Here is a 12248-nt window from a genome sequence, read left to right as displayed (position 1 = left end):
TTTTTTTTTTTTTTTTTTTTTTTTTTGCGGTACGCCGGCCTCTCACTGTTGTGGCCTCTCCCGTTGCGGCACAGGCTCCGGACGGGCAGGCTCAGCGGCCACGGCTCACGGGCCCAGCCGCTCCGCGGCATGTGGGATCCTCCTGGACCGGGGCACAAATCCGTGTCTCCTGCATCAGCAGGCGGACTCTCAACCACTGCGCCCCCAGGGAAGCCCGAGAATAGCCATTTTGAACCAAGTTGGGACACAGACCTGGACTTTGGAGACTTCATTATTTATAGTCTTACCACATACACCTACCACTCTAGTAGTGCCAACCAAATGATTTTACTGGGCTTCCCTGGTGGCGCAGTGGTTGAGAGTCCGCCTGCTGATGCAGGGGACATGGATTTGCGCCCCGGTCCGGCAAGATCCCACATGCCACGGAGCGGCTGGGCCCGTGAGCCGCGTCCGGAGCCTGTGCTCTGCAGCGGGAGAGGCCACAACAGTGAGAGGCCCACGTACCGCAAAAAAAAAAAAAAGATTTTACCGTGCATAATGCACTGGTAATTGACCTGGTCAATTTCCTTTGCGTGCCTCTTGTCTATTTCATACTTTTTTTAAGTGCCCTTTATAACTCTAAATCACTATCTTAGTTCAAATTCCTTTGCGTGCCTCTTGTCTATTTCATACTTTTTTTCAGTGCCCTTTATAACTCTAAATCACTATCTTAGTTCAAATTCCTTTGCGTGCCTCTTGTCTATTTCATACTTTTTTTCAGTGCCCTTTATAACTCTAAATCACTATCTTAGTTCAAATTCCTTTGCGTGCCTCTTGTCTATTTCATACTTTTTTTCAGTGCCCTTTATAACTCTAAATCACTATCTTAGTTCAAATTCCTTTGCGTGCCTCTTGTCTATTTCATACTTTTTTTCAGTGCCCTTTATAACTCTAAATCACTATCTTAGTTCAAATTCCTTTGCGTGCCTCTTGTCTATTTCATACTTTTTTTTTTTAGTGCCTTTTATAACTCTAAATCACTATCTTAGTTCAAATTCCTTTGCGTACCTCTTGTCTATTTCATACTTTTTTTTTTAGTGCCCTTTATAACTCTAAATCACTATCTTAGTTTAGGAGCATAAAAATATATTGTGTATGGCTTGATTTGCTCATAAAATTGTCATATTTGATATATTTAAAGATGTGAAGGCCTGGGGGAGAAAAACAGAAAAATTCAGGGGAGAAACCAAGCAAGTCCTGAGAAACAATTGTTTTTTTTTTTTCCTCTGGGTCTTCATAGCTCACCTCCACTCAGACTGCAGCCCTTAATAATGAACACAGGCTTGGAATACACTCTGAGATTGCTCTAGGGTGACTAGGGCTCAAGATAATTGTAATTTTTAAAAATAGGTTTCACCGTTGTTTGGAACCATCTACAATTCAATTTACTTTATTGCACAAGCCATGAATAATGCTATGAAAGAAAATGGATGGGCTAGCGCTGCCAGCCTGGTTCAGCATTCCAGAAACATGGAGTTCTATGGATTCAACCAGTTGATAAGGACAGATTCAAATGGAAATGGAATTTCAGAATATGTAATCCTGGACACCAACTGGAAAGAATGGGAACTCCACAGTACTTACACTGTGGACATGGAAACAGAGCTCCTACGATTCAGAGAGACCCCAATTCACTTCCCTGGTGGTAGGCCCCCTCAAGCAGATGCAAAATGCTGGTTTGCAGAAGGGAAGATCTGCCAAGGAGGTAAGGAATGGAAAATCAATGGTAGTCAATTTGGCTCAGCTTGGGTTACAGGGAACCTCTTTAGGAGAAGGCATATTTTAATATTGGGGCACTCATAGAATCAATCGTTTGCATTTAGGTGACATAAACATTCTTGGCACTCTACATAGTTAATTTAGAATAATAAGGACAATGATAGGTACTTTGCAGCCTTGAATAACCATCCACAATTTAAAAGCCCCCCCTACCTGTTTTTAAAAGGTTCCTACTCCCAAAGAGGTTTTTCTAATAAGAGGAAGGAATGATGCTTTTTCTTGGTCTTTTGTAGGCTGTGATCTGTGACTGTTCCCCCTGCTAGAAAATTCACCTGTCCTTCCCTTGATGTATCCAAATCCTTTCAATCAGGTTCCACCACAGAAATACCATTTTCCACCCTCTCCTCTCTGAACTCCCGTTGAACTAAAAGTCTGTACCTCACAGCTTAGCACAAAATGGCTTTTCAGTTGTTTCTTGTGTATTGATTGTGTCTCTTCCTCCCAGATGGACTGCTCCTTGAGGGCAGGGACCAGAGCTAATAATTCTTATACCCTCCAACCACCCAACACAGTTGGCATCCCATGAATACTTGTATTTGATTGACTGATGGAACTCCTCTAGTTTGTGGAAGAGGGGAAACTCCATCCAATCTCTGAGAGCCAGAGGGGAAATTTGGAAGGATCTATACTATTCCTATGCAAGTGTACCCCACACCCTTCTAAAACCAAAGGCATCTATTTGAAATAGACTTCAACTTCTATTTTGTTTTAGCATGACATACCCAGCTACCTCTTTACTTGCCTCATCTTATATTTCCCTCTGAAATCTTAGTAATCTATCCAAATACTTAGATTTTACAGAGGACAATTTACATCCTAGTGAAAACACTAATTATCAAAAACAGACTTACCCTTGAAGGACAAGTGTTAACGTTTTTTCATCTATAACTCACGAGGTCTATGGGCTCAGGTGAATTAAAAAGGTATTTTATTTTATGAAGCCAACATAATACCCTTCGCAGGTGAGATAATATATTTATTCTCAAGAACTCTATTGCTGTCCAACTTAAAGTACTCAAAGTTTTCCATTCGTGGACTTTTTGTCTCCAAAGAAACACCCGGGTCAGCCTTAATTCATGTGACTTGTTATTGTCAGAGTGGTGAATGGTTTTGCTTCAGAACAGTGAAATTGCTTTCTGTGTCCATAAAGTCAACAAGACAGACTGTGCTGGAGAAAAATAGAATTAAGTTAGGTAGATGTAGCTTGATTTTAGAGTCACCAGAAAGCACGAGGAGTCGCTCGGTGGTGCCCTTTATTTACAGCCTCTTTCTGATGCCGTTCCCCCTCTTCCTCTTCCTCTCTGCAGGCATCGACCCTGCCTTTGCCCTGATGGTCTGCCTTGCCTTGCTTATAGCCCTGCTATCTATTAATGGATTTGCTTACTTTATAAGGTACATTTTTTTTCTTTTTGTGTATAAAAACACAAGCCCATTATAGCCTTGTTAATATTGATTTCTGGGAAGTCATGTTTCAGTACAATTGCCTCATTACATGACCCACTGATTTTCTTTTTTCCGTAGTGATTTACCATCCCTACCGGCCCATTTAGAGTGAAGTGTTTTCATGATGCCAAGAATAACTTCCTCAGCTGTGTTGTTAGTGTTGTCGCCTGTGAGTAGATCTGGCTGTCAACACTATCGTGAAATAAGGGAACTAGTACTTTAGGGCCTGCCTACTCCCTAGCTGTGCTCCCTTTTCCACGGGCAGAGTCTCCTCTAACCACTTCCTTCCTCAAATGGTATGGACTGGTAGGTATGGACTGGGATATTTTAACAAGTTCGAAGAATTAGGCAGACTTTGGCTAGAATCTAAGATTTAGGAATAATGGTATTAATTCACAGCACTGTAGTGGGGATTAAATAAACTGAAGCAAGTATTGTACCTAGAACAATACCTGACTCACAGTAGGTGCTCAAGAAACAGTAAATCTCATCTGCTTCCCAAGCACGTGGGACTCTCCTGCTGATTGTTGGGAGCCCAGGATCCTCACTTTGACAGTAATCTCTTTTGCCCAGGGTATCATATTCCAGATTTTTACTGTCCTTCCTTGGACAAAAACTATCCTAGCTGATCATCAACATCATCAAGTCCTTGTTTTTCTCCCTCAGATCATTTAATACATGACCAACTACTCTGCTGAACTAATTCAGGATCAGGGATAAATGGCTGAAGATGGCTTAATATGACATCCCTTTCTTATAATCTTTGCATTTTAACAGTTGGATCCTCCCCACATTAGGATGATTTGAGAAAAATGAAAAAATCAGCCGTACCCCTCCCACTTTACCCATTCCACCCTGCGAACCACACCTTTGTTATATCTTTGTGGGTGGTCCTAACAACAACATGACAAGAACTTGGTAGGGAACAGAGTGGAGCTATTTTGGAAAATTCCAAGAAGAAAAATGTCTAGAGTGTATTAAGTAGCTGTATAAATTTTTTTTTTTGTGTGTGGTATGCGGGCCTCTCACTGTTGTGGTCTCTCCCGTTGCGGAGCACAGGCTCCGGACGCACAGGCTCAGTGGCCATGGCTTACGGACCCAGCCGCTCCGCGGCATGTGGGATCTTCCCAGACCGGGGCACGAACCCGCGTCCCCTGCATCGGCAGGTGGACTCTCAACCACTGCGCCACCAGGGAAGCCCCAGTAGCTGTGTAAATTTGGACAAGACACTAAATCTCTCTTGGCCAGAATTTTCTCATTTGTAAAATGAAGGAATTGGATTAGATGATCTTTAAGAGCCCTTCCAGCTCTGATGTTCTAATGAGTCTGCAAAATCCTGGATTGAAACTATAACAGGTGTTACTCTTAGTGTGAAACTATAACAGGTGTTACTCTTAGTGTTAGAATGTTAGCATCGCTATGAAAAACCACTATTATCCATCTCCCCAGTATTAGAAACTTGATAAAGCCACACAGAATAGTAGGTAACTTATGCATTGTTAAAGCACACTTGATAAAGACAATAGCGTAGTTCAAAGGAAGTTTTTCTTTCAATTTCTATGACTGTGACATATCTCTGCTCAGAACAGAAATTTAATGTCTTTAGCTGCTGCCAAAGAATAAAGTATTTAACTAACATCATGAGATACTTCGTGAAAATAAATGCCCTCCAATCAAAATCTTACCCCTCTAGGGAGATTTGAAGAGTAATAGGCTCTGGTTCCCCAATGCCAAAAGATGCCGTGGCAAGGTGGAAAATGGAGTCACTTAGCTATTTATTTTTCAGCCCCCCCCCCCACTCTCCCCCAAATGACTGATCTCACTGGTCTTTCCCATGGAATGGACTGGTTTTTTGGGCTTAGAGTGAGCCTAACCTGCAATTCTCAGGAAGGGAAGGAAAAAAAAAAAAGTCATGGCGGGGAGGTTTGTTTGGATCTTGTGGGTTGAAGGGCAAAGAAGACTGGAGAGGAAAATGAGTTTGAGACAATTGGTACTTCAAGTGGTCACAGAAAACTCAGAGATGGGAGAGAGGCACATCATTTCCCAGAGTCACTTGGGCCTTGGTTCTTCAGTTAACAAAGCACAAAAGATGCCCTCTCTCTGCTGCCTTCCTTCCTCTCGCTGCCCACCGCGGCTGCAATCAGAAGAGCTGAGCGGCTGATGAGTTTCTGTAATAGATGGTGATTACTTGCAGGAGAGTGGCTCTCTGTTCCTTCCTTTTCTCTGTGTTTTGATTGTTTAAGTTCTTTTCTTTCTTCAGAAAGAAAGACATGCAAAGAACCCAAGCACCCCAAAACAAAGGATTCTTTGAACTCCTCCTTTCTCCCTACTCTGAACCAGATTGCCTCGCCTTTCTATAAAGCTCTCCCGTGCTCTGTAATACTAATGATGATAATGAAAATAATGAGCTCTTATACTTTCATAGTGCTTCGCGCTTTTCGGAGCACTTTCGCATATATTATCTCATTTGATTTTCAAAACAACTCTATAAAGCGAGTAATGCAAGGACTATTATCTGGCTAGATAGATGAGGACACTGGGGCATGAAGGGGTTAAATTATTTATCCAAGGTAATCTGGCTAATTAATGACAGAATCTGGATTGAGAGTCCAGTTTTTTTTCTACTAGAGTGTATTCTGTAGCATGATTATTTTTACAGGTGTGCCTGTTTTAAGACAATTCACTGCACATATGAAATAGGTAAGTTAGGGAGTGATGCTTTACTTTGCCACAAGATTCATGTGCTCTACCCAAGAATTCACTACAGGGCTCTTTTAATTTTCTCTGCAGGGCAGCAGCTCCCACAGTGATAAGGGACATATTTGTTGGCAGACAATTAGAAACACATTAATTGTTTGTTTACAAATCAGTAGAATCACTGAGAAAAACTGTCTGGGTTGCCGGCACTTAAAGCTACAGTGACACTGTAGACGTCTTAGAGCAACTTGACAAAGCATTTTCATTCAGTGGTTGTTTTCCCCATTCTGGCTGTCGGCTTTAATACATTCCACAGGGTGACCATTAAGGGGTTATGGAAAAAGTGAAGCCAAACTGTAGCTCTCAGAGCCCCCGAGAAAAAACAGAACAAAACAACCACACGGACTAATCCAAGGTTCCCTTCAGGTCCTCAGGTTGCTCAGTTAGCTCAACTGAGGACCCACCTGGCTGTGTGGGTAGACATCATAAACTCCTATGTGTCTAGTAATTGATTTGTAAGAAATAATTGCATTCACCGCAAATTAATGGGCATGTTTGGAGAGAATCAGGTTTAAACTGTGAGACAAGACTCTTTAAACAAGAGACCAATTCAGTCAAAGGAAAAAAAACTCAGTCAGCCCACTTGTTTGGAATCATGTAGACAAAGCAACCAACTGATTGAATTTTTCCACTTTTCAACCTGTTGCTTTGGCAACGTACAGATGCAACTTTGCAAGACAAGTGGCCTTGTGGGCAGAAATCTGGGCCCACAGCCAGACACCAAGGATTCAGGTCCCAGCTCTGCCTCAGGCTATGGAATCTCACATAATTTGCTTAATTTTGTTTTGTTTCTTTAATGTGTTTTTTTGTATTTATAAAATGGAGATTAATGATTCTTGGCCTTGGTATTATCAGAATATATACTATGGCATATGAGAAAAGTTGTTGAGTTCTTTAAAAGTATTCAGAGGTGTTGTTTTGAATGTACCCTTGATGTGGAATCACTGTTTTATTAGTCTGAGATACCATCCCCATGCAGCGCTTTCCCTTTTGATACCTCTTTAATAGCATTTTCACTTTTCTCTTCTGGTCTTTGTAACATTGCAAGTTATGAGGACCAGGCTCGTTCTCTGTCTTTGCTGTGGATACTGTGGTAGTCATCTATGTGTGGTTATTCTCTCAATTATCTTGTATATTTTTAAACTTCTATCATAGGGCAAATTTACCCCTGGTTTGCAAAACATCCAGCCCCCTGTGACCTTCTGATTGTATGCTTCTTTCAGACGTCGTATAAATAAAATCCAGTTGATTAAAGGACCCAACAGAATTCTACTGACTTTGGAGGATGTGACATTTATTAATCCCCACTTTGGCAGTAAGGTAAGGAGCATCCCTTTCTCTTACTGCACGGCCCAAGCTGGTATCCACATGCCACAAGTGACTATTGGGCACTTGGCATGTAGCTAGCCTGAACTGAGATGTGCTGTAAGAATAAAATACACGTTGGACTTAGAAGACAGTATAAATGTAAAATATCTCATTAAAATTTTAGAATATATTAATGACATGTCAAAATGATGATGCTTTAGATATATTGGGTTAAATAAAGTATATTGCTAAAATTAACCTCACCTGTTTCTTTTTAGGTTTTTTAATGTGACTACTAGAAAACTTAAAAGTACATATGTGGCTCATGTTACATTTCTATTGGACAGGGCTGTCTTAGTTTTGAGAAAGTGATGCAGCGCACTTTGAGCAATAGTGTAGCTATGACTTCATATAGCCCTTTTTTGTACATTTGGACTCAACATGTGATTGCTAGCTCCTCAATGGTGGAGGTACATCTGTTTTATTTTAATGTTAGCCCATAGCACCTGATGTGGTGCTGATAGTGTAATAGGTGCTCTTAAAAGTGGTGAATGAATCAACTAGTGAAAGAAAGTTAAGCGTCACCAGGGGTTCTCTTCTGATTGTGATTGTGTCGTAATTGGCTATTTTCACTGAGTGCCTGCCACTATGTCCTGGCCTTGGGCTAGGCTTTGTAAGAGATGGCATGTAGTCCCTGCCTTCATGGAGATTACAGTCAAGTCAGAGAGACAAATCATACCATACGAGTCGGTAGATGCCATATTGCACAAAGGACACTAGAAACATGGTAGAACTTAAGAGGAGATAGATCAGTGGAGGAAGGCTTCTTAGAGACCCAGCACCGAATCTGGGTCTTAAAGAAGGCGGGAGAGGATTTGTCTAGGTCCCAGGTCACAAACTGGTAACCACTTTTGTCTGACCTTTATGGTTTAAAAAAACTGTAGCCAGAATTTTGGAATTGTGAGATTATACATAAAAACCTGGATTTCTGGATGTTCTTTATAGGTTGGAAGATCTATCAACTTTGGGCATCATTGTGGCAACTGGCTGAAACTCTTCAGTAGTTGCCATTTTGGGAAGAATTTGCAAAAACGGTGTCTGCAGTTTGACACAGTTCCCATCACTCTCTATTGTCTTATACTCAACTTAATGCATCAATTTATATTACCTGTCTCGCCCCTATAGGCCTCCTAGGCAGAGAAAACAGCACAAACAAGAGCTTGGAAAAGAAAATGATTTATATTACCTGTCTCGCCCCTATAGGCCTCCTAGGCAGAGAAAACAGCACAAACAAGAGCTTGGAAAGGAAAATGAGTAGGGAAGAGTTTTGTCCAATGCAGCTAGTAGTAGGAGACTGTGCCTCTTTGTGCCCAGTATATGTGGTCAAAATAAAGACATTGGTCTTTGCAAATTCTAGTATGGTGGTGGCAGGGTGTAGGGAGAGGATTCCCACACTCACATTGTTCTTATGTGCTATTTACTTTTGCTACACCGGCATGCCAGATCTGAGAATTAATTATCTCTGTGACAGGACTGATCACTTGCCTAAATGTGACACTAAAAGGTATGCTTTAACTAGTTGGCTGGGTGAGAGTGGATTTACATGATAATACCCTGTGCATTTGGAATCAAATGAAAAGTTCAGCTCTTTGCTTTAAGTCTCAATTACAACCCTAACTCTTACTTGTTTAAATCACCAGATCCTTTTGTAAGGTTGATATCATGTTCCTGGAAATGTATTGCTGAATGCCAAAATGATCACTGTGGCTGAAAGCTACCTACTACCCTTATGCCATCAAAACTTATTGATGTCAGTCTCTATTTTTGAAGCCACCAGAGGACACTGGAACTCAAGTGGTGGAATTTGTCTGGATTTGTCATATTCAATATAACTAGATGTTTTGGGTCTAAAGTGTCAAAACAATAAACATAGCTCAATTTTGGACTGAATTAGCCTCTCCTTTTTATAGGCCTTGCAGTAGTCCAGTAAATATAAAACCTCCTCCACCTATGCCTTCTTTGTTTCCTACTGAGACGCAAAATATATTTGGGTTTCATACCAGTTCTCACAAAATCACCATAAATAGCAGAATAGTGCTACCTTCAGATGAGCAAAGTGCCTAAGGTTTGAAAATCTTGTTCATGATAGTAGATCTTTTCTTTTACTTGTGCATAAATTCTGACATAATGAGAGTTAAAAAAGAACAATCATCACCACTTCTCACCATATGAGTGATAAAAATTAATAGCAACAGGGATAGATAGCCTTACAGGGCTGCTGCTGCTGCTTTTTCTCCTTCTTTCTTTGCTATATTGGCCCAGGTGGAAAGGGATGGCATTACCTAGAAGAACATAGCCCTTGGCCTCCAGATCCCTTGTGGCACTTGGCTTGTATCATGCGTTCTTATGGAAGAAGATAAGGGGAGCATATATTTTCCTTAACTGCTGTATAGTCACAAACTTGCAGCTGGCTGTGTCTAATCAGTCAAGAAGCCAAGGCAAGAATTCCATCCAAATGGAATGTCTGAAAGTGTAAACTCTTGGTGAATAAAAAATTAATTCAGTCTAGAAAAATTGGCAGGTCAGTAGAAGTCAGGTCAGGAAAGGAAGTTTTTAGAAGAAAGTGAAGCTGAAGCCCAAATATATGTGGATTTTGGAAGATTCTCTTGCTTTCTCCTTTGCCCTTCATGGAGAGGTTTATATCTCAATATACAGATCTAGGTGCTCCTGCTGAGATATGAAAATAAAGAATGAAAGGGAAGTGGATTCCTCTCTGGCCTTGCTCTGTTGAGGAGAGTTCAGGTTGATGCAAGGGATATGTGAAGAGTCAAGTTTTCCACCTTGTCTGAATCTTGAGCTGTTGGGACTTCAACACATTACGGGCTAAGTATAGTTTACTATTGCCTTGGAGCTTTGTGATTGTCGTGTCTTGGTAGAATGAACTGAACTCGGGGCTAAATCAACTGGTGATCTTCAGTTTATCAAAGACTGTTAAGGGCAGAGTGTGTGAAACTACTTAAGATTAATTTTTATTGGCAAGCAAGAGATAAACAAAGCATGATGTGGTACAAAGAACACAAGACCGGAAATATAACATCTACATTCCTCTTCCAGTCCCTAAGTCCCTCTCTAGGTCTCTGTTTCTTCATTGTAAAATGAGAGTGTTGGAGTTGGTGGTGGGGAATGGCCTAGACAATACCAAATGTAACTGCTAATTCTGAATTGCTGTAATTTTAAGAAAGGTATATTTAGAGAAGTGGTGAAGGATATGAGGAACTTATTGACGTATTATTTCTTCATATGAAGTACGTCTGCTGGTTCAGTTGAAGATGTTCAATTTTAAAAGTTAACACAGATTGGAGATAACCCTTCCTTTTGTCATTCAACTGTACACTTCCTAGCCCTCTCTTATCAGACTTATGTGTACTAATTAACAAATAAAGGAATAAGAAATTTGGCCTATTTAAACATCAGACTTATAAATCATGGGCAGATGATCTTCTCACTCTCTACCATCTTATAGCTTTCTGAGATATCTTCTGCCATTAATCTTGCCTGCACAAAAAAGGATGCCATTCAAGATGGTATAACATAAAGAGCTAGGCCTAAGAGCTAGAACAGTGGGATTCTGTCCTAATTTTTCTATTGATTTTTTCAAAATGTTAGATTCTCATCTTTTTCTCATTTTTGTCTATAAAATGAGGGTCCCAAATTAAATTATGACAGGCGTTCTTTCTCGTCCCCCAAAATCCACGGCTCTAATCTTCTCTAGGAGATGGAAATATCTGCAAAGCTTTGCCTTCTAATCTTCTCTAGGAGATGGAAATATCTTCAAAGCTTTGCCTTTCTTTTGTGGTATATGGAGGTGAATTGTGGTATACGGAGGTGAAGCACAGAACCAATCCTAGCATTAAAAAATGCTGGGGATAGGAAAAATTAATCAATCTCTTTGTTTATAGAGCTCAACTCATAGAGTTACTCGATTAGGAATTAAAAAAGAAAAAGAATACCATGTAAGCATAGGGTCTATACCATAGTTCAATGCTCTGTCCTTAATCACAATAATTTTGTTCATAAACTTTCTTTTCTAATCCTTTCACAGAGAGGAAGTCGTGTCAGTGTAAGCTTCCAGATCACGTCGGAGGTCCAAAGTGGAAGGTACCCAAGGCTCTCCTTTTCTTCAGGGAGTCCAACTCCAGCTACCTATGAAAACTCCAACATAGCAGTTTATGAGGTAGGATATCCAACAGCTATCTAATCTGCTGCCTTCTTGGGTTTTAAATTGAGGCAGTGACGTAGGACTTACTTAGTCTTTGTGCCAAAATATTGAGGCCTTTGGTAAGTCTTTCCTTTTGATAAGTTTTTCTGTCCATTATCCCCTTACAGACTTGTTTGGTTGACATTTTTGATGATGATTTTCCTCGGCAGCTAATCTACTTACTTCCAACTTCATTGATCTTTCAACACCATGTATTTACTATGAATGCAGAAAAAAGTTCGTGAGGCCCAAACACTTAACCATGTCACTCATTCCAGAAGACATAGACATAATAATAGAAGAAATGACTTCCTGAGTGAACTGTTTGTGATGGGTTGTCTAGAGACATGCTTATATAGAGTAAGGCTTGGGGCAAGCTCTTCCCTTCAAATACTGCTTGTTCTTCCTTTACCTGTTATTCTCTGATATTACTGAAATCTTTAAAAAATTATTCATTTCTTTCCTTTCCTCAGCCTGTACTTCCTCTTGCAGTAAAAGGTTACCTTCTGATGTCTAAAATAGAAATCCTTTTTATTTCACTTAAATTTCTGTCTTTCAAGCTTTAAGAGACCACCCCCAACCCCTTGTTCTAAGATACTGGAATTTGACCAGAACAACAAATCTTGCATCAGTTAGAGAGACGAACTGTTTCTTCTCAGCAGGA

At 40.4% G+C, this 12248-nt stretch overlaps 1 protein-coding gene across 1 annotated transcript in view; it reads left to right on the top strand.

The window, feature by feature from the left end:
- GUCY2F (guanylate cyclase 2F, retinal) overlaps positions 1–12248 on the top strand; it is an 89775-nt gene that overhangs the window by 30560 nt on the left and 46967 nt on the right. The window contains exons 4-7 of the mRNA XM_007463676.1: positions 1390–1744; positions 3126–3210; positions 7242–7338; positions 11429–11560. Coding sequence (XP_007463738.1) covers positions 1390–1744; positions 3126–3210; positions 7242–7338; positions 11429–11560 — 669 coding nt within the window. The remainder of the gene's footprint in view (positions 1–1389; positions 1745–3125; positions 3211–7241; positions 7339–11428; positions 11561–12248) is intronic.

The sequence above is a fragment of the Lipotes vexillifer genome, unplaced genomic scaffold (assembly GCF_000442215.2).
Source record: "Lipotes vexillifer unplaced genomic scaffold, Lipotes_vexillifer_v1.1 scaffold1267, whole genome shotgun sequence".
In the NCBI taxonomy this organism is placed as follows: Eukaryota; Metazoa; Chordata; class Mammalia; order Artiodactyla; family Lipotidae; genus Lipotes; species Lipotes vexillifer.
This window is presented reverse-complemented; position numbering and strand designations above follow the sequence as displayed.